Source organism: Mya arenaria, chromosome 10 (assembly GCF_026914265.1).
Source record: "Mya arenaria isolate MELC-2E11 chromosome 10, ASM2691426v1".
In the NCBI taxonomy this organism is placed as follows: domain Eukaryota; kingdom Metazoa; phylum Mollusca; class Bivalvia; order Myida; family Myidae; genus Mya; species Mya arenaria.
The window spans coordinates 7,133,574-7,161,320 of NC_069131.1; the positions used below are offsets into that span (position 1 = coordinate 7,133,574).

The window sequence follows — 27,747 nt, forward strand, 5'->3', positions numbered from 1 at the left end:
ATTCCGGTAGTTTGGTCATAACATAATCAGCGGTAAACTACCGGAATCCTTGTCACTTTCAGATTAAAACTCTTACTTCATTCTATATTCAAGCATTAACATACTTGAAACAGTATTGAAATTTAGTTATTTTAGTAATTCACAGGGGATTCCGGTAGCTTGGTCAAAACATAATCAGCGGTAAACTACCGGAATCCTTGTCACTTTTAGATTAAAACTCTTACTTCTTTCTATATTCAAGCATAGAAGTCAAAGGAATTTGTAACTGGCTGCTACATCGGAAGGCTCGATATATCTTTAGAAAATGACGATATCTAACATTTACGGGGTGAAATCTATCCAAGTCAGAGAAAATCGGATAGCCGCCATGTTGTCAACATTGACATCGATACAAAGGAAAAGCGTGTGTGTGACGCATACTGTAAATGCAAACAAGGGTAAGTTTAACTTTTAATAACACCGGCCCTTCTTACAGTATTGTTGAAACAAAGATTAAATCATCGCACAATATGAGTAAATCATAAATGGCCCGAATGGGGAACCCGGAAGTGACATTAAATTACAGTTACATGCCAGCTATACAGTAAAACCTTGTATTCTATAGTATGAGTAGAAATGGTTTATTGGGGTTCTGCATAAAAAGTTTCAGTTCTAAGCGATTGAACACTCCCCCTTATGAATAATAATGTAATAGTTGACAAGTGACAATCGTGGGTGATACCAATCGTAACTTTAGCATTGCTCAAACATTCACATGCTTTGATTTTTGTTCTTACAGAAATTGTGGAACATGTTCACACACTCTGTAAAAGTAGACCTGGGAGGAAAAGTGCCCCCGGTGTGGGGCTCGAACTCACAACCACCAGAACACTAGCCCGGCGCTCTAACCAACTAAGCTGACCGGGCAGCTGGTTCTAACCCACACACACTACCCTCCCCCCATTTACCGGTTAAGGCTGGTGGAGGGTCTCCTGCTATTTACCGTTGACACCATTAAAGTATTAAGCAGGAAGTCCCCTTATTATTGTCTTCAACAAGCCTACCGCCACAGGGGACCTAGCATAAGACCGGAAACCCCCCCCCCCCCCACACACACACATTATATTTGCCAGTCCAGGCAATGTCAACCGCAAGAGAAAGCCAGTGATGACAAGTTTTACAAATAATCGGTATGACCTATTTTAAAGCTTTTTATAACATTTAGTTTTACTTTGCTGTACAAAAGTAATGGACTATTTGTCCAGAGAAAAACAACAACCACAAAACATTAGCTAGTATCTTGTCAATATTTCATTATGATATACATGTAGAAAGCAAACATCAAAGGCAGTAGCATTTACAGCTAGTATTAAAATATTTAACAATACATGTAACTGATTTATTTTAATATTGGCATCTTTTATTTATTTCAGGAAAGTGTGGTCTTTTGAAGAGAGTTCTTGAAGTTGTTCAGCATGTTGTTTTGATGGATTCTTGGAAGGATTTACCTCTATGATGTTAGCTTCAGTTCTGGAGTATAACACCAGTTGTTGCATATTTAATATCAGATTTATTAAATACATTATTGTTTTGCAAACATTACTTAAACTTTGATATTTCTTTTGTGTTTATGTAAGATATTGTAGGTGAATATCTCTTTATTGCAATGGCAAATATATTTTAAAATATATAGCATTAGCAGAAGTTATTTTTCACTGTTAAAGCTGCACTTTCACAGATTGATCACTTTGACAACTTACACAGGATTCGATTGCATTTATCATGTTTTGGCTCGGAGAAGTTTGCTTTGTGATTTATATATTAGGTCTTAATTTAAAGAATGCCAAAATAAGCCGATTCTGAGACAAAAAGTGTCAAACTAGAATTCTGTGAGAGTGCAACTTTAAGAATACTGTTAATCGAGTGTGCATGTGATCCGGATTCTGAACATTGGATGACCTATCATTAAATATTGTAGATTTACGTAAATGGCCCAAAATATAAGAATAACAATGAAAATACGTACATGTTTGACTTGTTCTTTATTCATAATAAGTCTAAGTCTTTACAGCACATGTTTGGCAGAATCAAGTTCTAATGAACATAATAATTGATTTAAATGTACAGTGAAATAATTTGTTTTATACAGAAAATAATACCTTAACGATTCAGACCGATCTGTTCTCGTTTTGTTTTGGTGGTTCAAATATTTATCTGAGTTTTGGAGGAGGCCTAGCTGGTGTGAGCTGGTCAAATACAGTAGCTGCTTGAGGGTCAGTGTTTTCTTGATTGGATTTCCCGTCGACAAAGTGCTGATATGAAAATAAGAAATCAATGAAATGTGTCGGAATGACAGCTACAAAAGCCATTGTTTACATAGGAACTATACGAGTATATGAGATTCGGAAGCATGCGATGGTTCGGACAAAAATTTAGTTGTACGATATTTCCTGATTTACTTTGAAAGCAAAGCAGTTTATAAAAACTACATAACGGTATCAACAAAAATACCTCTATCTTGAATGAAATCAATCGTGTCCATGTTGAACCTGATATTAAATGGCCATTAATGCCGATTTGACAACACAAGCCAAAGCATAAATGTACGATGTTTATAGTTTAAAAATAGAAACACTTATTTAGGTCATGCACGGACAATTTCAGTATTAAATAAATTTTGAGCGGATTGAAATAAGTAGTTTTGTTAAAAAAAATACTTTTGTACAGACGTATAGATGTTTCGCCTTTGAACGATCTTTCAAAATTTCCAAGTTCAGCTGTTGATGAGGTCTTCCACAGAGTTTGATACAGCACTTGCATTTTTCTAAATAACTCGCTGGTTTCGAATACGGAACGAATTGTAAGCCATCTTTAGTCGGCCTGGCTACCTTGTATCCGAATTACAAGTGCCATGACAACACCTTTTTACCATAATACTTAAATAGGCGAGGAATTGCCAGCGCATGTATATGACGGACTCTGGTCAGTTTGACGGACAAAATGGCGGATAGCAACACGGCTTATCAGCCCTACATTCTGATTGGCTGATAGGACCTGTCAATCAAATCCTGTCGTAAGGTCAATTGTATTCCAAAGCCATGCTTCTATGTACATGGAAATACCCAGCAAGCAAACCAGCATTGTGAGATAAAATAAACTAGGGAGTCAGTTCATTATTTTATTTCAGGGTCAAAAGTACACAAAATTTCAAAAAAAAACTTTCAATATATGCAAAAGAAGTATTTAAACTGCCTACCAGGTCTATGTTTGGTGTCAGCTCCCTCCTCCCCGCGTTGTTGTTTGCCCTTCCTAGCCTGACTCAGCCACGGCTTCTCATACGATCTATCAACCAGATCTGTAAAAACATAAACAAATAATCACAGTTCATCTGCATTCATTCCTCACTAGAAAATATTAAGTATATATTATGGCTTCGCAACTCATAAAATTTAGCTTTTGTTGCTCAATCAGTAAAATATATCTTACACTGAAACAACCAATTATAGTCTAGTCTCAGGGTTCTCAATAAGTTTCGGTTTAACCGTCTCGATTAGTAAAGTAACCGAACGGCTACTACTCATTTGAACCGTCCATTTTGGCCGGCAGCCGGTTCTTATTGAGAACACTGAGTCTACATTCTGCAAATAACGATCTGCTGGATAAAACAATGATCATTAAATGAAGTCACCCTTTAACATTGGATATTTTTTTAAATATTGTTCTAAATACTTGACACTATTATTCTGACTAGCAGACAAAACAGTTTCTTTACAAACTAAATGGTATTATAATCAGTAAATTACTGACCCGGGCTGCTGGCCACTGCCCAGGATTGGGACACAGCCTTGTCAGGACTTCGAGTTCTGCGGGCTAAAAAAAATGAATAAAAATGTTATATGAACATAATTACTGATGGGAATTCAATAAGAAAACAAAGAGGCCAACTTTAATATTATGAACCACATGGTTAAACTTGAGGCAAATTTGAGCTTCTGCCATTTATATATCATTGTATCTTAAAAATGTTGCAGTTCTTTTTTTGTGGTAAAGAAATAGATGCTATAAAATATTTTTTACGGAAGCTACTGTAAGTTTTAAGCAGTACAAACATTTATATGGAAAGAAGATTTCAACTAGTAAAAGGAATATTGATTGAAGTATATTATAATTTTATAAATATTTCCTGTATACACACCTGCTCTCTCTGGGGATCTCTTTTCAGCTGCCCCTGTTTTCAATTCCTGGGGAGACAAGTTTACAACTTTTAAATAATAGTTCATGTTTATGAACAAGCATAACTATAAGTCAGTTTGGACAGAGGTGTTTTTCTCTATATATATCCACGATGATAAGAACAGCATTAAACTCTAACAGCACATTCAGCTATCCTTACAAGTGAGTTAATCAAAATAATTTCGAATAACGTCGAAGTACTGGTAAGATAATACTGACCAGTGCAATATAGACATTAATTTATATTTACATGAAACAGTATGCATGTTAATTCAATAAAAATATTCAAGATCAGTGTTTTCCACCTTTTTTGAATAAGATCAGGGCCCTTTTGAATTGTGAAAATAGTTACCAAATACCTGAAATTGAAAATTTACCAAACGGTAATATATTTCAAACAAAACAACCAAGCAAAGCCCCCTTTCAGATCATGAATTAGGATAATTATTAAGAGAATAAAATTGCATTTAAAGATGCACTCTCACAGATTGAACGTTTTGACAACTTTTTTTTATTTTTTGTCTTGGAACAAGCCATTTTTGCGAAAATCCATGGAAACCAATTATATAAGACTGCTGACAAAAACTTAGATCGCGGATTATTACATTTAAGTTCAAAAGTTGATGTTTTATGCATTTTTCTTAAACCGTTAGTAAAGGTTTAAGCCAAAATCTACGATCTGATTTTTTGTCAGCAATCTTATATCAATAGTTAGCAAACATTTACGCAAAAAAAATCTTTTTCCATGACAAAAAATAAGAAAGTTGTAAAAATGGCATATCTTTGAGAGTGCAGCTTTAAACATATCATTCTGTTGTAATTTTACTTCTAAATTTAAAAAAAGAAAGATCTGTTATATTGTGAATTTTTGTAAAAAACATTTTGGGATTGTGAATGGGGCCCTATTTGTTCTTACATCATACTGGCCTTATACATGTACCGGTATACCAATTTCATTCATATATATAACAACACACCATTTATACTTATTTCTCTTAGCCGGATTTTTACAAAGCTAATAGCTTATAGAATAATGCCCAAGTCAGTTGCCTGGGTCCAAATATGTACCGATGTCCTTATTGATAAAGTGTGCAAGGTATGTCACAGAAATTTCATACCTTGGGGACCGGGATGCCCGCCTTCCTGTAGAGGCACCGGATCATGTACACAACAGGGTCATCTGGCTGCTCATGGACCACCTTTGTCATCAAATCCTTTAAAAAATAAAGAAATATATATATATACAAAAATGAACATACCTGAAAACAGCATTTTTGTTGTCACACCAACCAGACATACAGAAGCCGATTTAGCTTAGAATGTTTTCTTATTTCAACCTTTTTTTAAAAAATAGCTCAGTTACTTTAAAAATCTTTTTCACATATATTATTCATTGACTTATAGAATTAGATAATTGATTCCCACTAATAGCGATCTTTTTTCCTGGTCTGACTTACACATTATCCGAATTAACATATCCGGACAGTATGCTAATTAACACACAATAAGAGTGAAATATCTTTGTTCAGTAGATATATTGTACCCCTTACCTCAAAAAGGGACGTTAGTTTGTGTTTATCCATGTATTGCTGTACTCTCAATTTCGACATTATTAAATTGAACGCATCTTATAAACCAAAAAATATGTAAACAAATCCAGACTTGAGACGAAACAGACAACAGTTTTAAAGATTAGGTAAACCTACTTTAACACGGGTTTGTGCTCCCATGAGGTTGATCAGGGGCCAATATCAATCCTACTCCCAGGGTTGATCTATAGTCATGAACAATGGTTATTTGGTCTTGCGATTTAAATAAAATACGTACTTTAGCTCATGCAAGTGCACTTCACTGATTTGAAATGAGTCGTTTTGGCAGCTGTTGTTAAAAAAGGCAAATGTTTAGGGAATAACTGCAGAAAAATCATTACATGAACTTGCGTTTGGCTTCAATATCGGATCAAAACGGCCTAGAAAGCAGAACGGCCCGGTCCAGATAGGAAGAAAGCGATGCTTCTTCACACGCGATGCTTCTTCACACGGTAAGTAACTTTTGAATGGGTGTTTTAATATAAAATTAATTACCCTTCAATGTTTTGTGTTTTCTTTGACCCGTCCTTCCTTAGCTTTTTAGCCGGTTTGAGTCCAACTGTTATGAAACTTGGTCAGACTATTCGTCTCCATGTTGTCTTGAACAAGTCTGAACATGGGTCACCTCGGGTCACAAACAAGGTCACCTGGTACGCCAAACCTTAGGAAAAATCCCCGTCTTAAATGCAACAGTGTTTATCCAATCTTTAGTAAACTTGGTAAGAAAGCTCGTCTGCCCTTTTCTGGTTTCAATTAATATATAAAACTTTGTTGAGCTACTGCATTTGATTATAATTTAATGAAAGGAAAGTTGGTATCTGCGAACATATGTTGATCGACCTGAACCTTAAACAGTTAACACTCTTCGTACAGACGTTATGTAAGTCAACAAAAAGGAAATAGGTTTCTGCGAACATACATGTAGTACCATTTAATACTTATATGTAAAGTGAATAACCAAAACGTTAAACAGTTACTTCTTGACTCAAAAGATGTTTGTTTAAAACAAACAGTTACCTCTTGACTCAGAGGAGGTGTGTTTGTAAAACAATATGTGTAGCCCTCTCTTTATGCATAGGAGATATAACGTCTATAAGCGTCCAATCACAAAAAAAAACAAACACAGAGTGACCCCGTTTGACCGTCCGAGAGGCCCAGTACTCCTCGCAAGGCGTCATTCAGTAGAATTTCCGCCTTGGATGGAGTCTAAAAAGTGACACGCCGAAACATTAAACAGTAATCTCACGTCTCAGAGGAGGTCTGTTAAAACCAAATGGTAACTTCTTGACTCAGAAGAATTGCGTTTGTTAGTAGCCTCCTCTTCGTACTGAAGAGGTATAAAGCTACAAAAAAGAAATAGGTATCGGGTAACATAGTTACCATTTCTTACCTTCGTGCAATGTGGGAAACCTGACCCCTTTCTGGGTGAAAAACAGGGAGTGACCACTAGACAATTTCCATAACAGATTTGTTTATCTAATGTCTTGTTGTTGTTCTTACAAATTCGCATTTCTAATGTTCAAAACCCCCCAAAAATCTTTCTTTTCTTTTCGGAAAAATTGACCCGCCAACGATGTGAAAGAATTCCCAGTCGAAAGTATAAAGATGAGGACTATCGATTAGACGTTGTGTGTCCCGAGCCATGCTACTACTGGACGTTAACTCAAACTCATGAAACTTATATATTAAGTCTGTATTACCATACCGTAGTGATCTTGTGCGCATTTAAGATTCACATTGATCAGATCAGTCACAAATTTAAGGAGGTATTGTCCTTGCATTAATACAAACAGCCAATATCTGTCCAGCTTGAGCCATAACTATTATAATTTCTAGAAATAACGCGTAGGTTTATACTAAGATACATCTGAATCGGATCAGATACACAAGAGTAAATAATAATGTAGTTGAATATTATTGTCAAGTGCATACGATTTTTTTGTGCGGTGAAGGACACGCAAAATTCGTCAATAACAGATCTGTTACACACAAGTAATTGCCCTTTAATTAATGGAAACAAAGACTTAATTGTGACTGGCTCGGTGCCAGATATACTCAAACCACTGTGCATTGTATATACTAACATTAAAAATGTAAGACCTGAACATACCTTTAAGCTCGTATGTCGTTTGACAACAAACGTCAAGGTATTGTCATAGCCTAGGTGTGTCGTCTGCTTCGGCAGCTGAGTCAGCCTTGTCGTGGTGCCTAAACTTACACCTTCGACATTACTCAAAACCGAGATAGTAAAACAAAACTTTGTATACAATCTGCCAGAGACAATACGCGACAATATATAGCAAGATTAATCACTATGACTTAAACAATTGATGACTAAAATGTCAGACGACCGTTAGCTTCGCTCTGTGGCTCTCTTTTATTATATACGTAGCTTTAGGCATATGTGTGTGCTCTATAACAGAGATAACATTCGTGGGTGTTGAAACTGGAACTCATTTAACTTCTTTTTTTTTTAAATTGATAAAAATCGAGCCTGAACGACATTTAAAAAAATATGACAAAATAACATGAACTCGTAATACTTCATATAAACAAGCTTTAACACAATATATAATATTTTTACAAATAATAATTCCAATTAATCTTTCATTTGCTCCCGTAAACTATTAATTTAATAATTTATATCTTAGTCGATCAATATACTCTTACAGACCTGGTTTAACAAACATAATTGCTTGTTAATGTCCACGTATGCATCCCCTGGTGTCACTACAGGGTGCCAATTTCCTTGTGTATTGTTTACTGGCTAATTGCCATTTATGGTGTTGATCAAAGTAAAAGGTCTACATCGCTTATACTATGCCTGATCAATTTGATGATCTGAGATCTGATTGATACAATCAGACACCAGGGGGTTATACAGATTAGACCTACTCTAATAGGAAATGTGGCACCTTGGTGTGGCGCCAAGGCCATAAAACAGGGGGTGGTCAGCCGCGGGTTGGCCATTACATTTAAGTCTGTTAAGTTTGAGATATATTGAACTCTTGACAACGTTTAAATGTAAAAAACATACTGTGCTTGGTTGGTAACCTATCCTTTTAAACATAATGTGGGGGGGGGGGGTGAAGTAAAAGGGGGATGGAGAGTGCGGGTGGGCGAGAACTAAAAATGTCTAGATTTGATTGGCACCTGCAAAATTCCTTCCAAACTAACTATGAAAAATCCCGTGAAATTCTATTTTTGACAATAGGTCGATGTTTATTATGTGACCATTGTCTAATTTTCATTAGGTAAGTAGATAAATGAATTAATTTTTTATTGAAATAAGATAATTTATACAATAATTATGTCCCTGATGAATGAAATGTGAAAATACGTCAAGTATAATAGATAAAAAAGCAAATATTAATAACAATAGTTTATTTAACATAGTAATCGAGCACATACAGATATACACTCAAATATACAACAACACTATATACCAGACGATAAAAAAACTCTTCAAACAATATCACGACATTAGTCACACGGGGGCGTAAAACCGTGCACAAGCCAGGACTCTTGGTAGATCTTTCATTCGCGGAGTATTTCGCCCACAGTATTTTCTGCGAAGTAGATCCACGAGCAGGTTGAAGGGGAGGGTCCCTTTCTTGACAGTTCAGACGGACGTGCCATACCTCTACGGTGCGGTGGTTGAGTTAAAACAGTGAATAAGGCTGAAGAATTTGTGAGGATGTAAAATATGACTCCTGTGTTTTTATTGTTTACGTCCAATAAATACAATTGCCTTTGCGAAATCGTTGGTGCATCCAAATCCTTCTTGTGCATTATGTTTTGCGTTTGACGTGCCTTTTACCTCGAATTATTTTTAAACATATCTTTTTCCAATGCATTTTGAGTCAAAGCCTGTTTACGTATGTTGAAAGTATCATTTTTTCTAATAGGGGAGGTCACTGCGTATTATATTGTTTATCGTCCATTTTAAAACTGTTGTCTGTCTTATGTCAGAAATTTCGCAAATTTAACCGATTAAATTGAGTTGTCATATCAATAACAGGATGCAATTAATACTATCATTACCAGAAAAAATATTGTGTGCATTTTTATCCGAAAACAGTAATTACGGAAGCGTAAAAGCTTTGAGTTTAAACTGTTTCCACCAAGAGTTAGTCAAGCACTCCGGGGCCTCTTACGTCCACGAATTAGCAATATACAAAGATGACAGCGGTGCATTTAAAACAAATATTGTCTTCATGTTTCCTATGTTTTTATTTGATTGGCAGCGTCCAAAGTGTAGTGCAACAGTTAGGCTCAGGGGAGTTTAACGAGTTTCTGCGAAATAATCAGCTGACACTTGTGTTATTTAGTAAGTATATTTCAATGAATCTTCATTAGTTAATGAAAATTGAAGCTGGCCAGCTGTTACTTGACGTGGCTACCATGCTATTCATGCCGGCATTGATTCTTGTAATACCACCGGATTATACACATGACTCATTGGAGGAATGTAGCATTTGATGCATCATAAATCACAAGTATAATAATACTCTAAATCAAATACAAGATCTATCATATACAAGATCTGTTTTGAGTCAGCATGTTATATTCAGTCTTGTACAATTCAAAGTGGCAATATCTTCTTTTATTAGTAACCTTTTTATATTTTGTACACCATTGCCTGGTAAGTTCTAGGTTTTATTTTACAGTCATCATTTATTACGTATTATATGAAGAATTTATCTTGTGCATTTATTTATTGACTCAGATTAGCGACCATATGGCCATAGGCTATTAATTTAAAATGTGTATATAAACATGTAGTGTTTTACTTATTTATGAGATAGGGGAAGGATATTTTTAGCAAAACTATATGGATGTAACAAGCTTATGTCAGCAGCCCGTTAAGATTTTGTTAAGAAGACATACAATATACTTGCAGTTACAATTGTATTGTTTCTTTCCTGCAATTAGAGGCATCAGATGACTGTCCCACATGCAGTGAAGCCCTGGATATGTTGGATCAGACACCGCAGCCAGACCTGCTTGACACAGGTGCATAGAAACCTTCAGTCATATTTACATTTTAACATTAATCAGTAGTGATGGGCCGATGATCGATTATAATCGAAAATTGATCGGAAAGCTTCAAAATCGGCGATAATCGATTGTAAATTATCATAATCGATTATCGCGGAACATCATACAAATTTATCAAGGGAGGTTACTCAGTATTCATTTACGATTTTTTTTATCTTGCCGACATTTCCGCTCATTTTTCTTTGGGTACAATTCGTAAGAATGGCAGACGACAATGACGATATGCTGTACAATTATCCGGGTGGGAAAGCAAAATCTAAAGTCTGGCTCTTTTTTGCATTTAGAAAAATCAAACCAGGACCTCCAACCAAAGAAAACCTTGACACAAGCAAGGCGTATTGTTGCCTTTGCAAAAAGGCTTACGCAAAATAGGTATACAGTAACTAGATCACAGGTGATGAGCAAGAAGAGATGTAGAATGAACCCATATCTCATTGACCAGACAATATTTCTAAACAAACATTTACTGGTAGATTCATACTGGTGACTTTGAAATTTCTGATGTATACATTTCAGTTTAATGTTTTTTTCTTTTTAACTTAAAAATATAAAAAAAATATGTTTTATGTTTGTTAGTTTCCTGAAAAATGAATACGTAAGTTCTATTGTTTGGTTTATATATTCAATTCAGCTTACATAGACGAAGTGATACCCATTACCTTCAAGTATATCACTAGCAACCACTGCTCTATAATATCCGATTATAGCCGATGTCTAATCGGTTGATGGTCTCCGATTGTAACCGATTATCGATTGTAAAACTCAACCGATTGCCCATCACTATTAATCAGACAGTCATTACAATGTATAGACATTAAATTCTGGCTTAATTTTCAAAGCTGTTGGCTATTATAACCAAGAGTAACAGACTGCACAAACAGCTATGTGCATCTGGTGGGGACTGAACCAAGTAACCTCTTGTTTTTAGGCTGGCACTCATGTCATGATGTTAAAAGGAAGCTCAGTTAAGGGATATGATACATGCTTTTACATGTATAAACATAGCAAATACATTGTTACATTTTCCCCCTCTATTTCAAAATTTGCCATGAATTTTTGAAGTCTTAGGTCAATTTGCAATGACTTTGAGGGTTATTGTGCAACATGAGTAATTTACCCAAATTTAACAGATAGAACAAACCACTATGTGGATATGTGGGCCGGGATTGATCCCATAACGCCTTACTCTGCACACAGACACTCTTAACACATCACTATAAAGCTAGTTCAATAGCGAGAAAGGATAAGTCCAGCAATACACCTATAGAATACTGGGTTACACATGCAGACTTGTGATAGAGTCCCATAGGGCTAATTTCTTGTCCCCTCTCAAATAGCGGACATTTAAACTGCCTTCCAACCAGGCTAAAAGATGTCTCCGCAATCAAATTTAAATCAGTCTTAACTTTTTACTGGTTATCATATTAAAACTGATTACTTTGTTCTTATAATCTTTTCAGGCAATTTACACTGTAAATATGAAAAAAAACTCACCTTTTACAGAGATCGTGAAGCGCTTCATGACAGATGATACTCTCGCTGCACAACTGGGGGCCAGTGACTACCCATCTCTGGTCTACTTTAGAGGAGCATACCCGGCTCTATACCATGGTAGGATACAATTTGACAGATAACAAAAAATGTCGATTTAACAAGTTTAGAAAATTTACAAAAAAAACACAAATATATAAAATTTTACGTAGACTAAAGGTATCAGCTCTACAATGACTGACAATGTCTTAACAAATTTTTGATAATTATAATCCTCGTCCTTGATCAATCAAATGGAAACACATCCCAGTTCAATACTAGTAGTTCTTCAGAAGCATCTTTGGGTTAAGAATTGTGAAAGTGTTAATTGCCAAAAGAAATCCAGAAACTTAATTTAGTAATAGTAACATGCAATTGAATACACTTCATAACTCGAGCCATTGAAAACACATCATAACTAAATCAATTGAATATACCTCATAACTAAAGCCATTGAATATACCTCATAACTAAAGCCATTGAATATACCTCATAACTAAGGCCATTGAATATACCTCATAACTAAAGCCATTGAATATACCTCATAACTAAAGCCATTGAATATACCTCATAACTAAAGCTATTGAATATACCTCATAACTAAAGCCATTGAATATACCTCATAACTTAAGCCATTGAATATACCTCATAACTCAAGCCATTGAATACACCTCATAACTAAAGCCATTGATTATACCTCATTACTAAAGCCATTGCATATACCTCCTAACTAAAGCCATTGAATTTACCTCATAACTAAAGCCATTGAATTTACCTCATAACTTAAGCCATTGAATATACCTCATAACTAAAGCCATTGAATTTACCTCATAACTAAAGCCATTGAATTTACCTCATAACTAAAGACATTTAATATACCACATAACTAAAGCCATTGAATATACCTCATATCTAAAGCCATTGAATATACCTCATAACTAAAGCCATTGAATTTACCTCATAACTAAAGCCATTGAATATACCTCATAACTAAAGCCATTGATATTCCTCATAACTAAAGCCATTGAATTTACCACATAACTAAAGCCATTGAATATACCTCATAACTAAATCCATTGAAAATACCTCATAACTAAATCCATTGAATATACCTCATTACTAAAGTCATTGAATATACCGCATAACTAAAGCCATTGAATATACCGCATAACTAAAGCCATTGAATATACCTCATAACACATGTCTCCCCATGTATCCAGGAGGTCTCCAGAGTGAAGAAGACATCCCTGATCTTGTAGAATGGCTGCAGTCTGCCGCAACCATTGCTACTCAGGACCTTCATGAAAGCTCTTTTGAACACCTCACCCAGGCATCCTCTGGAGCTACCACGGGAGACTGGTTTGTTCTCTTGTAAGTTGAGAAGTTGCTTGATGAATATTGGTGTTATGTTACATGGTCTCTGTGAAAACACATTTTATCACCTGACACAGGCTTTTTTTGGAGCTTCCGCCACAGGGGACTGGTTAGTTTTCTTGTAAGTAGAGTCCCGTCTTGAAGGTTAATTGTTTCAATTTACAAGACACATTTAATCATCTTATTCAGGTTTCCCGTGGAACAAGAATTAGGATTGGTGAATTAGAAGATTCTCACTAATACTATCCCTTTTTGAACAGAAACTATTACAGCACATAATTTCACTAAAACCATGTTTGAACATCTGATACTGGTAACTACAGGTTTGATGGTTACAGTGTTGTTTTTTTGCATCTTACTTGTTTGCTGTTTTCAGTTTCCAGCCAGACAGTGAGGAAAGTATGAGGATTTTGCCGTCATGGGAGTGTGCTGCCATCAGGTACATGAAAAACCAAATGAATATACATAAAATTGCATTATCAAACCTGAATATAAAAAAAAATTGTCTCTTTTATTACCAGTTCAAGGTACATACAGATATAAATAAGACATGGAAGAATAGGGACCAATATGGAGGATCAAACTGCCTAATATTCAAACTCATTCAAGTCTGTAAACAAAAACCACGCATCGTTAGAACATGTGTTTGTGTGATTAGTTTGTTAATCAAACTATCAATATAAACGCTTAGGGCTATTCCATTAAAACATATAACCCCTGGGGAGAAGGCAATTATTTAAAAAGTATAAGGGTGGGTGTCTTTTTGGCTAATTTGGACCTCAAAAGGGCAAATTTGCTTCTGTAAGGGGGTGGCATAATTGGAAAGTGCCTTCCCCCCTGGGGTTATATGTTTAAATGGTATATCCCTTTGGAGAAAACCTCACAGTAGGCAAGGCTGGTACCAAGTAAACCAGGGTTCTCAATAAGTTTCGGTTGAACCGTCTCAAATAGTAAAGTAACCAGCTTCTAATTATTCTACTTTAAATTAATTTAGTTTTCCAAATTTGGACCAGCCCAATTGCCATTTGAACCGTCCATTTTGGCCGGCAGCCGGTTCTTATTGAGAACACTGAGTAAACAGCCTTAGATTGTTTATTGTCAATTGAATCTTAAAGGACTATTTTATTTTTTTAAAACCCCCAGCTTTAATCCAGTAGATTGTTAATTCACACAGACTCCATCCATCTACATTTATATGATTCTCGTTTTATTACCTTGCAGGCAAAAACACAGGATGAACTTTGCCAAGGTTGACATTGATCTCAACAAGAAGCTGGGAGCAAGATTCCAAATCACCAAATGTCCAACTGGTATTTTGTAAGTACTGGTACATATGTTTAACAGTTATTGGCTTAGTCACTTACAGTGCAATAATTGAGTGGATTGTTCAGAACCTTATTAGAATTGGTGTTAACATGTTGTTAACATTTTCAGCATTAACTACTTTGGCAGCTTCATAGTGCAATGTTTCTAACAAAGTTTTCTGAACATCTACTATTGGTTATATTGGTGTGTGAGTGGTAATGAATGTCCATTTACATTTAAAGGCAGGGGATTTGTGCAGGAATGTGTTTTCCAGGAACACCTTCAGCAATAAGTGAACCATCAATTGTACCGCAGAAAAACAAGTTTGGTTGATAAAGAACATCTAACACTGTTAACATAAAGTTTTATAATAAAACATCATTGTGTATATTTTCTTCAGGTTTCGTCAGGGGAAGATGTACATGTATGAGCCGGAGAAATGGGACTCAGATTCTATTGTGGCGTTTGTCGAGGGCTGGTACAAAAATGTCAAGGCGAAACCAGTGCTTATAGAACCAACTACCTTGTAAGTGTCCAACATGTGGTTTATTTGATTCTCAAGTTTGTATACAGCATTATTAAAAGGTTGTGAAATATATATATATTATAAGTATTAGATATTCAAACATGGTGTTTACTTGCAAAATAATATTCTAAATAGTGGAATTCTGATTAATAATTTGCTTCAATAAGAAAAGTAATAACTTGATACATGATCATGTATCTTATGCACTTTTTTGCCTGAACAACTTGGTAATTAAATTCCGTGAATTAATTTGTTACAAAAATGTTTACTTATTTAAAATCAATGTACAATCGATGTACATTTTATTATAATTTTAACTTCAAGTAATAAATGTTGAACATATTAATCTATTAAATTCATAATTAAATCTAGGATTGTATTGTTAATGTTCTTGTAAAGAGTTTAGAAGTGTCACAGGTAGCAATTTAACTATGAACATGTAAATACATATATGTCAAATATATTGCTGTAGGGAAAATCATCGACTTCCTTATAAACCAAATGCAACAATTTTTAAATTTGTGTTATTGTTAATTTAACTTAATATATGAACACCTTATATACATATTATACAATTTTATTTTAAAAGATTTGTGAAAGCTATTAATATCTTTGCCAGAATGCAATAAATGGCAATGTCAATATGCCTGCCGTTAGACATGTAATTCAGCTACATAGTATACATTTTGTATGTCATAACTATAATGAAGTATATGTTTGTAAGAGGAAAAGCTCTTGCAAGGATTAAAAATAAACATTTGAATTATCTCCCTTTGTAGTTATGCTCTTCATGTGTCATTTCAGTGATGTGCTGACAGAGTCCATAGCCATTATCTCCCTTTGTAGTAATCTTCTAAGTGTGTCATTTCAGTGATGTGCTGACAGAGTCCATAGCCAATATCTCCCTTTGTAGTAATGTTTTACATGTGTCATTTCAGTGAAGTACTGACGGAGTCCATAGCCATTATCTCCCTTTATAGTAATATTCTACATGTATCATTTCAGTGATGTCTTGACAGAGTCCATAGCCATTATCTCCCTTTGTAGTAATCTTCTACATGTGTCTTTTCAGTGATGTGCTGACGGAGTCCATAGCCATTATCTCCCTTTGTTATAATCTTCTACATGTGTCATTTCAGTGATGTGCTGACAGAGTCCATAGCCATTATCTCCCTTTATAGTAATGTTCTACATGTGTCATTTCAGGGATGTCCTGACAAAGTCCATAGCCATTATCTCCCTTTATAGTAATGTTCTACATGTGTCATTTCAGGGATGTCCTGACAAAGTCCATAGCCATTATCTCCCTTTGTAGTAATATTCTACATGTGTCATTTCAGGGATGTCCTGACAGAGTCCATAGCCATTATCTCCCTTTGTAGTAATATTCTACATGTGTCATTTCAGGGATGTCCTGACAGAGTCTATAGCCATTATCTCCCTTTGTAGTAATCTTCTACATGTGCCATTTCAGGGATGTCCTGACAAAGTCCATAGCCATTATCTCCCTTTGTAATAATGTTCTTCAAGTGTCATTTCAGTGATGTGCTGACAGAGTCCATAGCCATTATCTCCCTTTGTTATAATCTTCTACATGTGTCATTTCAGTGATGTCCTGACAGAGTCCATAGCCATGTTCATTAAGGTGGGCGATAATTTTTGTTTGATGATTTAAATAAAATAAAAATATAACAAAAATACATATTATCAAGGTCAACTGTATACTGTAATTGTCGAAGTAGTCTGATGTTTATTTGGGTACCACAAAGCAATGACCAGTAAAGATATGAAAAAGAAAAAAACAACACTGTAAAAATCCTTTATTATGCCCCCCTTCGAAGAAGAGGGGTATATTGCTTTGCACAGGCATGTCGGTATGTCGGTCGGTCGGTCCTTCGGTAGACCAAAGCTTGTCCCAGTGATAACTCAACAATTTCTGGACGTATGGTCATCAAACTTCACATGAAGGTTGGGCCTGATCAGTAGATGACCCCTATTGATTTTGGGGGTCATCGGGTCAAAGGTCAAGGTCACAGTGACCTTTAATGGTAAAATAATTTTAAAGCTTGTCCGAGTGATAACTCAACAATGCCTGTACCCATGACCCTCAAACTTGACATGGAGGTTGGGCCTGACCAGTAGATGACCCCAATTGTTTTGGGGGGGTCATCAGGCCAAAGGTCAAGTTCACAGTGACCTTGAATGGTAAAAGCTTGTCCGAGTGATAACTCAACAATGCCGGCACCCAGGGCCCTCATAATTGAATTGGAGGTATGGCATGACCAGTAGATGACCCCTATTGTTTTTGGGGGTCATCGGGTCAAAGGTCAAGGTCACAGTCACCTTGAATGGTAAAAGGTTGTCCGAGTGATAATTCGACAATGCCTGCACCCATGGCCCTCATAATTGAATTGGAGGTTGGGCCAGACCAGTAGAAAACCCCTATTGTTTTTGGGGGGTCATCGGGTCAAAGGTCAAGGTCACAGTGACCTTTAATGGTAAAATAATTTTTAAGCTTGTCCGAGTGATAACTCAACAATGCCTGCACCCATGGCCCTCAAACTTGACATGGAGGTTGGGCCTGACCAGTAGATGACCCCTATTGTTTTGGGGGGTTCATCAGGCCAAAGGTCAAGGTCACAGTGACCTTGAATGGTTAAAGGTCGTCCGAGTGATTACTTGACAATGACTGCACCCATGGCCCTCAGACTTGACTTGGAGGTTGGGCCTGACCAGTAGCTGACCCCTATTGTTTTTGGGGCTCATCGGGTCAATGGTCAAGTTCACAGTGACCTTGAATGGTAAAAGGTCCGAGTGATAACTCAACAATGCCGGCACCCATGGCCCTCATAATTGAATTGGAGGTATGGCCTGACCAGTAGATGACCCCTATTGTTTTTGGGGGTCATCGGGCCAAAGGTCAAGGTCACAGTGACCTTGAATGGTAAAAGGTTGTCCGAGTGATAATTCGACAATGCCTGCACCCATGGCCCTCATTATTGAATTGGAGGTTGGGCCAGACCAGTAGAAAACCCCTATTGTTTTTGGGGGTCATCGGGCCAAAAGTTCAAGGTCACAGTCACCTTGAATGGTTAAAGGTTTTCCTTGTGATAACTTGACAATGCCTGCACCCATGGCCCTGAATTTTGACTTGGAATTGGGCCTGACCAGTACATGACCCCTTTTGTTTTGGGGGGTCATCTGGCCAAAGGTCAAAGTCACAGTCACCTTGAATGGTAAAAGGTTGTCCGAGTGATAACTCGACAATGCCTGCACCCATGGCACTCAAACTTGACTTGGAGAATTGGCCTGACCAGGAGATGACCCCTATGGTTTTTGGGGGTCATCTGGCCATCGGTCAAGCTCACAGTGACCTGGAATGGTAAAAGGTTGTCCGAGTGATAACTCGACAATGCCTGCAGCCATGGCCCTCAAACTTGACTTGGAGGTTGGGCCTGGCCAGAAGATGGTCCCTATTTAGGGGTCATTGGGCTAAAGGTCAAGCTCACAGTGACCTGGAATGGTAAAAGGTTATCCGAGTGATAACTCGACAATGCCTGCACCCATGGCCCTCAAACTTGACTTGGAGGTTGGGCCTGGCCAGAAGATGGTCCCTATTGATTTTAGGGGTCATTGGGCCAAAGGTCAAGGTCACAGTGACCTTGAATGATAAAAGGTTGTCCGAGTGATAACTCAACAATGCCTGCACCCATGGCCCTCAAACTTGACATGGAGGTTGGGCCTGACCAGTAGATCACCCCTATTGATTTTAGGGGTCAAAGGTCAAGGTCACAGTGACCTTCAAAGCGACCTCGACAATTCCTGGACATATGGTCATCGAACTTGACATGAAGGTTGGGCCTGCCCAGTAGATGACCCCTATCGTCTTTGGGGGTCATCAGGCCAAGGTCAATGTCACAGTAACCTTTAGCGCAAAAAAGTTAACAAATCTTCTCCCACTGATATCTCAACAATGCCTGAACCTATGATCATTAAACTTGGCATGGATGTTAAGCCTGATCAGTAGATCACCCTTATTGATTTTAGGATTCATAGAGCCAAAAGTCAAGGTCACAGTGATCTTGAATGGTAAAAGGCTGTCCGAGTGATAACTCAACAATGCCTGAACCCATGGCCTTCAAACTTGACTTGGAGTTGCATCTGACTTGTAGATGACCCCTTATGATTTAAGGGGTCATTGGGTTAAAGGTCAAGGTCACAGTGACCTTGAACGAAAAAAACTTGTATGTGTGATAACTTGACAATGCCTGCACCCATGGCCCTCGAACTTGACATTTAGGTTTCTGGTGACCTGCTGATGACTCTGGATTTTGAGTTCATAGAGTCAAAGGTCATGGTCATAACACACTCTATCCTCACACTTTAATGGTCTTAATCTTAAAACTGCCTTAACGGCAACAAATCAGCTGTCATTTCGGTCCATGCATATTTCATTCAATTGTCCATATAATCCTGACAACATGGCGCTCAGGGGGGGGGGCATAATGTTTGACAAACATCTCTTGTTTATTATTGAAGTTGCAAAGTTTAAGTTTAGAACGTTTTTGAGAACAGAAGTATTGGAAACTACCCACCGTTGATTTTTTGAAATCCTTGAAAGTGATATAACAAATTGGAATACTATCTTATAAATTGGAGTAAATTATATCAGTAACATCTTATGTCAGATGTTAATATGTATTAAATTTGTTTTTCAGGACAAGGTTGAAGGGGAGAACACAAGTTGGATGTTTGTTGCCATGGCAATAGGAGCATGTTGTCTCGTGGTTGCCATGGTGATTTGTGTGTTTAGAAAGCCTGCTCAGACGAGAAGTAAATTTGAATGATTCTATGGAATGAACTTCCTCATTGTGCAATAAACATTTATAGCAGTAGTAGTCTCTTGAACACTTTTAATACTTGTAGCATTTGGAACGGGTTGCGAAATATTGCTAGTGTGAATGAGTGTAGAAATGATTCTTGTTTGTATTTTGACTGTGTGTATAAATAGCATAAAGCATTGTTTTAGCTGTTTACTGTTTTTTGAATATCTACTTCATTGAGATTTGTTATTGTTGACTAAGGAATTTCATAATAATACAAACACACTAGTGGGTTAAGTGACTTGCATTCACTAACTCATCCCACCTTGCCCCAATATCCTGAAATATCTTAATCCCAAGTGGTTTAAGTATGTTATTCCCATTCAACAGAGTGACTTGCATAATCTTTAATTACAAAACAAATAAGTTTATTGCGCATATCTTTAACATAATAAAAGGCCTACAAAGACGTTCAAAGGAGGAAATTGCACTATTTATACTTAAAACTTGTGTGCTGAGCTTGATCCCGTTATGAGGGACTGAAGATGTCACAAGAAATTGGGGCCTCGTCTTCCATGCTTCCATATATTATGCTCTTGCTTTTGTAATGTTGAGTTTAGATGTAGAACAGGGTTAGATGCCTTTAGATGTAGTGCATGATGCGAGTTGTGTGAGTTAAGATGTAGTACATGACGCGAGTTGTGTGAGTTAAGATGTAGTACATGATGCGAGTTATGTGAGTTAAGATGTAGTACATGATGTGAGTTAAGATGTAGTACATGATGCGAGTTATGTGAGTTAAGATGTAGTACATGATGTGAGTTAAGATGTAGTACATGATGTGAGTTGTGTGAGTTAAGATGTAGTACATGATGCGAGTTGTGTGAGTTTAGATGTAGGTCAAGACGATTAAAATGAAATAAGATGTAGTACAGGATACGTGTTTCAATGTGTTGCAGCATGCGAGTTATATGAGTTTAGATGTGGTGAAGGATACATGTTAAGATGCAGTACAGGATACGTGTTTATAAGAAGTACAGGATACGTGTTTATATGTAGTACAGGATACTAGTTTAGATGTAGTACAGGATACGTGTTTATAAGTAGTACAGGATACTAGTTTAGATGTGGTACAGGATACGTGTTTATAAGTAGTACAGGATACTAGTTTAGATGTGGTACAGGATACGTGTTTATAAGTAGTACAGGATACTAGTTTAGATGTGGTACAGGATACGTGTTTATAAGAAGTACAGGATACTAGTTTAGATGTGGTACAGGATACGTGTTTATAAGAAGTACAGGATACTAGTTTAGATGTGGTACAGGATACGTGTTTATAAGAAGTACAGGATACTAGTTTAGATGTAGTACAGGATACGTGTTTATAAGAAGTACAGGATACTAGTTTAGATGTGGTACAGGATACGTGTTTATAAGAAGTACAGGATACTAGTTTAGATGTGGTACAGGATACGTGTTTATAAGAAGTACAGGATACTAGTTTAGATGTGGTACAGGATACGTGTTTATAAGAAGTACAGGATACTAGTTTAGATGTGGTACAGGATACGTGTTTATAAGAAGTACAGGATACTAGTTTAGATGTGGTACAGGATACGTGTTTATAAGTAGTACAGGATACTAGTTTAGATGTGGTACAGGATACGTGTTTATAAGAAGTACAGGATACTAGTTTAGATGTGGTACAGGATACGTGTTTATAAGAAGTACAGGATACGTGTTTAGATGTGATGCAGGGCGCGAGTTATATTAGTTCACATGTGGTTCAGGATGCGAGTTATATGAGTTTAGATGTGGTGCAGGACGCGAGTTACATGAGTTTAGATGTGAAGCAGCACGCTGGTTAGATGTGACACAGAAAGTATATTGTTACCAGTATTCTTTGCTCGGATGTTAGTTATATCTCGGTTATATACCCCAAATATAGGACATTTTCGCATGTACACGTTTAACGTCCTATATCATTATACAACGCTTTATTGTACATGTATGTTGGTATTTGTGTTAACTTACTATCACATTTCAATCTAAGTAAATAGAAATGGTATTTTAAGTGACTATCACAAGTCATAGACGTTGTGTTGTAGACATAATTATACATGTAGTTTGCTCACGAAATTTTACATTCTATAATCAGTTTATTATTTTAAGATTGTGTTGTGGTGAAAAGTATGTGGGAGATGAAAATTGAATGAACTGTTTTATGTCAAGTGAATGTGTGTAACCATGACTGCTACCAGATGTGTTCCTTGTGTTTTATTGGAAGTAAATTATGAAATTATCATTCCATTCTGTTTTTAATTTCGTTGTCTTGTTTTGGTGATTGGATATTTGATTTTTTTGTTCAGTTTTGCAATACTATGTACATTGCAGTATGATAAATAACTGAAAGTACTTGTTGTTATGTTCTTGTATTGTATTTAAGGCTTACTCGTTCCAGTCTGCGGGGATAATATAGCAGTAGCATCCTCCGAGTTGTCTGTGTACTCTTGAGTGTAACAAAACAGTTCACATTCCCAAATAATCAGAAAATTCTTAAGCGTAAAAAACTTAAGTAGCTTATTTCATTCCATACTAATAATAGGTCTTACTTAATCTTGAGTTCACTAAATAAAATATTTTATCGTGACTATCATAAAGATAATTTCCGTTCAAAGTCAGAGAACTCTTAATAATGTAAACAATTCTTACCATAAGAAAACTTAATGCTGTTACAAGGGACTTAAGAATTTCGAGAATATGAGGCGAGAGTTCAAACTTTCGACTTCAATATCTCGAATGATGCTAAACTTTATTAAACTATATCCGCATTCATATATTTAGTATTTTATTTTGATATACAAAATTTCAATATCAGTTTATGAAAAAGGTAATTTAGGTTGATCGCAGCGTGACAATTACAACATGCCAATTTTTGGTCACGTTACATGAATGATGCAACTGTTACACCGCCTCTGTAAATGTGACCTCCGCAGTCAAAATTCAATATTTGACGGTTGCTGTCATATTTATAAGTTACAATATTTAAGAAGAAAGGCTAGCTGGGCTATCGCCTCCTAAAGCTAAGTGTAAGTCAAACATTTAGTCAAAAATTACAGAGAGAATTTTAATGAAATAATCTTTATCCGATTTACAATAAAACACGTATTTTTCCTCCACACACCTGCATACAATTACTAAAAAAGTGAACAAGGTAAATACTTTTTTGTTCGTTTTATATTAAATAATGAGCAAATTCATGTAAAGCAGGGGCGTAGCCAGGGTTAAATGAATGTTACGCACAAAAGGGGGAGGGTGTGATAGGAGAATATCCCTGTGACCGTAGGGGGTTCGGGGGGTGGGGGGGCTTCCAAGGGGAAAAAAAGAAAATGGAACTAATAAGTTGAGCACTGCTGTGTATTTGGAGGGATTAATTGGTTCGAGGCCGCCGTTTTTGTAGTCACCAAGTGATTGATTTAGGCTCAGTAAGCCGTATCTAGCACAGAGAAACAATGCTTACTATAGCTGATCTTCCCTTTATTCTGATATCAATAACTAGCTCAGCCCTCGACTTTGATGCCATTTAAGCCGTATTTGTTATTTCATTTTTTCAAATTGATGTTACGCACATGCGTAAGTGCGTAAAGTTGGCTACGCCCCTGTAAAGTAATCGCTGCAAAAAATGATGATACAATTTCAGTACAGCTATATGCATTTATATGATCTTAGTTTGCTGAAAAGTGCTTCATAATGTTTTACTTTTTTCAAATTTAAAAAAGGTATTGTGGATACGTTTTATCAAGTGGCTGCTGCATCTCTATAGTACATTTTCTTTGAAAATGCTTCCCTTTTGTTGTTCCAGTATCTCAATTCAGTAGCTTATTAACTAACAGATATGTTAGTACATGTGTTTGTTAATCATTTCTTTATAACGTCTTTGGGGTTTGCTGGTGTTTTAAAATGTCTTACAAGCCCAATAGATACCACCCAGTTCCATTATATTCACCCCATATCTGAGTAACGTCCCGTCTAATCTCCTTAACTGTTTTTCAGTTATCAAATGTCTCATACTCTGGTCTATTTGGTGTTATGTAGGCCACCAACGCAATAAAAATAACTCAAGAAAGAGGGGGTATGCCAATGTGCTAATCCTTAAAAGAACTAGAAACCAGTTGATACCATTCGCTCGGGTTTGGATGAACCTACCTTACTCTTTCGGCCATAGAAGATATCTTTGGCAGTTTTTGTGGGTTTTTTTCCAATTCGAAATTTACTGTATTTGTCTACCATGTAATTCCTAACAAATTAAAAAAAAAGCTTCGGTATATCACCGTATATGTATCTGTACTTATCACGTGATCTTCACATGCTAAATATACACACTATAAAATTGGAAACTAATACACGCTATTTAAACGAGTCAACTCAGCTGAGACAGCGACGAAATATTATTTTTATCATGTGAAATGATAAGTGTTGATGAAATGAAGTAACATTTTAATTATTAAGAATGGTCTTACACATTATCAATGCAAACTCTGATTCAGGGAGTTTGCATCGGATGGATGGCAGTATGTGGACCTTACCACACCCGTCAACGCCAGTTTTAAGTTCTTAATGAATGCCTTTTTGCAATTTCATTGGCTGTAAATTAAGGTTGTATTCTAAAATATATTCATTCACTTTTCTTTGACATTCATTGCTAAAATATTGCCATGACAGGTGCGGACCTGAAGCTGTGTGGGTATATATTTGTCAAACACAACCCCAAATATTCTCTTTTATATACAAGAGGAGAAACTGTTTTGGTTATTTCTCCATTCTTTAGATTGTATTCTTTTGTAAAGCATTGTTCTTTATTATATTTGAATTCACTCAAGAATTGTGTATATCTATTTCAAATAAAAACTGTTTAAACCAAATATTTTCATTTGGAGACCAACAGACAGCGATACGGCCATCGCGACTTATAAACCTAATTAAGGATATAACGTCGGTCATTTCAGTGTCAATAGATCTCTATTATTCCGTTATTGTTCCCATCCCGCGAGAAACAAAACCCAATACGGACGTTCTAGCAGCACCTTTATTACCCATTGTGACACATTACTGTCACCCAACAGTGCAACGGACATTTGAAAAGAGTAATTGTTTATTTACACATTCTGTTTTTATTCGATTAATCAAGAAATTGTTTTCTGATGTTACCAGCCTAACTAAACGTAATTTAGGTGGTGTGTAGGCTTATTTATGCTATCACTCGGCACACAGTTCATTTTGCAGGTTTAGAATACTACAATGATATAACGATAACTATGTGTTATCAACTATTTTATTCTACAGAAGTGTTTTCTAGGCCGCATCTCTTAAATTTCTTGTGTGGCAGATTGCAATATCATTTTGTACAAAGGAAACGATTCATTAGTACTGCACAAACGGTGGTTTCGAAAAGTGAGTTTCAAAGAGCTTTTTTGTCACCGCGCCGTTCGTGCGGGAGTAATTTAAACCTTGTCTGGTTGAACTGAAACCAATGCACACTGTGTATGTAAATGGTGACTCCAAGTGACTCCAAACCACTAACGGCTGTAGTCGGTATCTTTTACCGACAGAGCTATAGTTGCCACGTGATTTGGAATTCACTGGATGTATTGAGGCAGTGTTCAAGCATCACTCATCGAATGCTTTTACAACTAGGACGCTTAGTTCCTTTGCACACAGTCGAACCTTGTCCTAGTTCGCTGTAATGCAAAGGGAACGTAGTCCTAACTCTTTGTAATGCGAAGGAAACGTAGTCAAAACTCTTTGTAATGCAAAGGGAACGTTGTCCTTACTCTTTGTAATGCAAAGGGAACGTAGCCCTAATTATTTGTAATGCAAAGGGAACGTAGTCCTAACTTTTTGTAATGCAAAGGGAACGTTGTCCTAACTGTTTGTAATGCAAAGGGAACGTTGTCCTAACTGTTTGTAATGCAAAGGGAACGTTGTCCTAACTCTTTGTAATGCAAAGGGAACGTTGACCTAACTCTTTGTAATGCAAAAGGAGGGTTGTCCTAACTGTTTGTAATACAAAGGGAACGATGTCCTAACTCTTTGTAATGCAAAGGGAACGTTGTCCTTACTCTTTGTAATGCATAGGGAACGTTGTTCTTACTCTTTGTAATGCAAAGGGAACGTTGTGCTAAATGTTTGTAATACAAAGGGAACGATGTCCTAACTCTTTGCAATGCAAAGGGGACGTATTCCTAATTATTTATAATACAAAGGGAACGTAGTCCTAACACTTTGTAATGCAAAGAGAACGTTGTCCTAACTCTTTGTAATGCAAAGGGAACGTTGTCCTAATTCTTTGCAATGCAATGTGAACGTTGTCCTTACTCTTTGTAATGCAAAGGGAACGAAGTCCTAATTATTTGTAGTGCAAAGGGAACGTTGTCCTTACTCTTTGTAATGCAAAGGGAACGTTGTCCTTACTCTTTGTAATGCAAAGGGAACGTTGTCCTTACTCTTTGTAATGAAAAGGGAACGTAGTCCTAATTATTTGTAGTGCAAAGGGAACGTTGTCCTTACTCTTTGCAATGCAAATGGAACGTAGTTCTTATTGTTTGTAATAGAATTGTATGGAGGATTCTAAACGGTATTGTGCTGGACAAGCGGCCTTATTAAGTAATTGCCAGCAGACAGGATGTCCAGATACAGACCAGTTATAGTAGGTTAGTGGCGGGACAAAGAGAAAGGGGGGAATGACCGGATACTTGATGACACAATTACTTAAAGGAGGAGAAGCCATACGAACAAACAAAGCTGTTTAAACATTTTAACAGAGGCACTACTCATGTTAACGATACGGTGACATATGCATCTCCGTGAAGTGGTTGTACGCATGAGGCCATATTAGTACTAGAATGACACATTTTGAAAGAAAATGGTTCCCATGCATTTCGAACATTAATAATTACATGTATATCGTTTGCTACTATATTACACTATTTGTTGAAATGGGCTACTTGAATCACACTTTAAAAAGGTTTAGAAATTAATTCGATTCGCTTCATTTGGGTTTCCCATTTTGAAGAGATTGTTATGCCAACCACAGGCGGCAGCTACGTTGACAGGACCCACCTGTTTGCCACGCCCCCCCCCCACCACACACACATGTTTTATTTATATTTTCAAGACCAAAAATGATTAGAACATGATCATCAATCACGAAAACCTAAATATCAACCATAAATTCACACAAAAAATCCCAATATATTCAAGTTATACTTATTTATTTATTTATTTATTTATTTATTTATTTATTTATTTATTTATTTATATTTAT

General features: G+C 36.4%; 2 protein-coding genes and 1 long non-coding RNA gene across 3 annotated transcripts in view; 1 reads left to right on the forward strand and 2 right to left on the reverse strand.

Moving 5' to 3' along the window:
• LOC128206368 (uncharacterized protein C8orf34 homolog) overlaps positions 1-5,888 on the reverse strand; it is a 29,505-nt gene extending 23,617 nt beyond the window's left edge. The window contains exons 1-5 of the mRNA XM_052908764.1: positions 5,763-5,888; positions 5,331-5,426; positions 4,175-4,220; positions 3,787-3,849; positions 3,236-3,334 (exon numbers count right to left, since the gene is read on the reverse strand). Coding sequence (XP_052764724.1) covers positions 3,236-3,334; positions 3,787-3,849; positions 4,175-4,220; positions 5,331-5,426; positions 5,763-5,822 — 364 coding nt within the window. The 5' untranslated portion in view covers positions 5,823-5,888. The remainder of the gene's footprint in view (positions 1-3,235; positions 3,335-3,786; positions 3,850-4,174; positions 4,221-5,330; positions 5,427-5,762) is intronic.
• LOC128206370 (uncharacterized) lies at positions 1,193-2,665 on the reverse strand. The gene is made up of 3 exons (XR_008256453.1): positions 2,491-2,665; positions 2,139-2,291; positions 1,193-1,509 (listed from the first exon to the last, which is right to left on the reverse strand). It is a non-coding gene; the product is annotated as an uncharacterized LOC128206370 (long non-coding RNA).
• A 3,960-nt stretch (positions 5,889-9,848) lies between the features above and the next one.
• On the forward strand, positions 9,849-22,726 carry LOC128204048 (uncharacterized). The gene is made up of 9 exons (XM_052905377.1): positions 9,849-10,131; positions 10,737-10,817; positions 12,366-12,473; positions 13,613-13,763; positions 14,143-14,205; positions 14,988-15,083; positions 15,472-15,597; positions 17,206-17,242; positions 20,316-22,726. The coding sequence occupies exons 1-9, from the start codon at positions 9,984-9,986 to the stop codon at positions 20,442-20,444; spliced, it is 939 nt and encodes a 312-aa protein (XP_052761337.1). The 5' UTR covers positions 9,849-9,983; the 3' UTR covers positions 20,445-22,726.
• Positions 22,727-27,747: the final 5,021 nt, after the last annotated feature.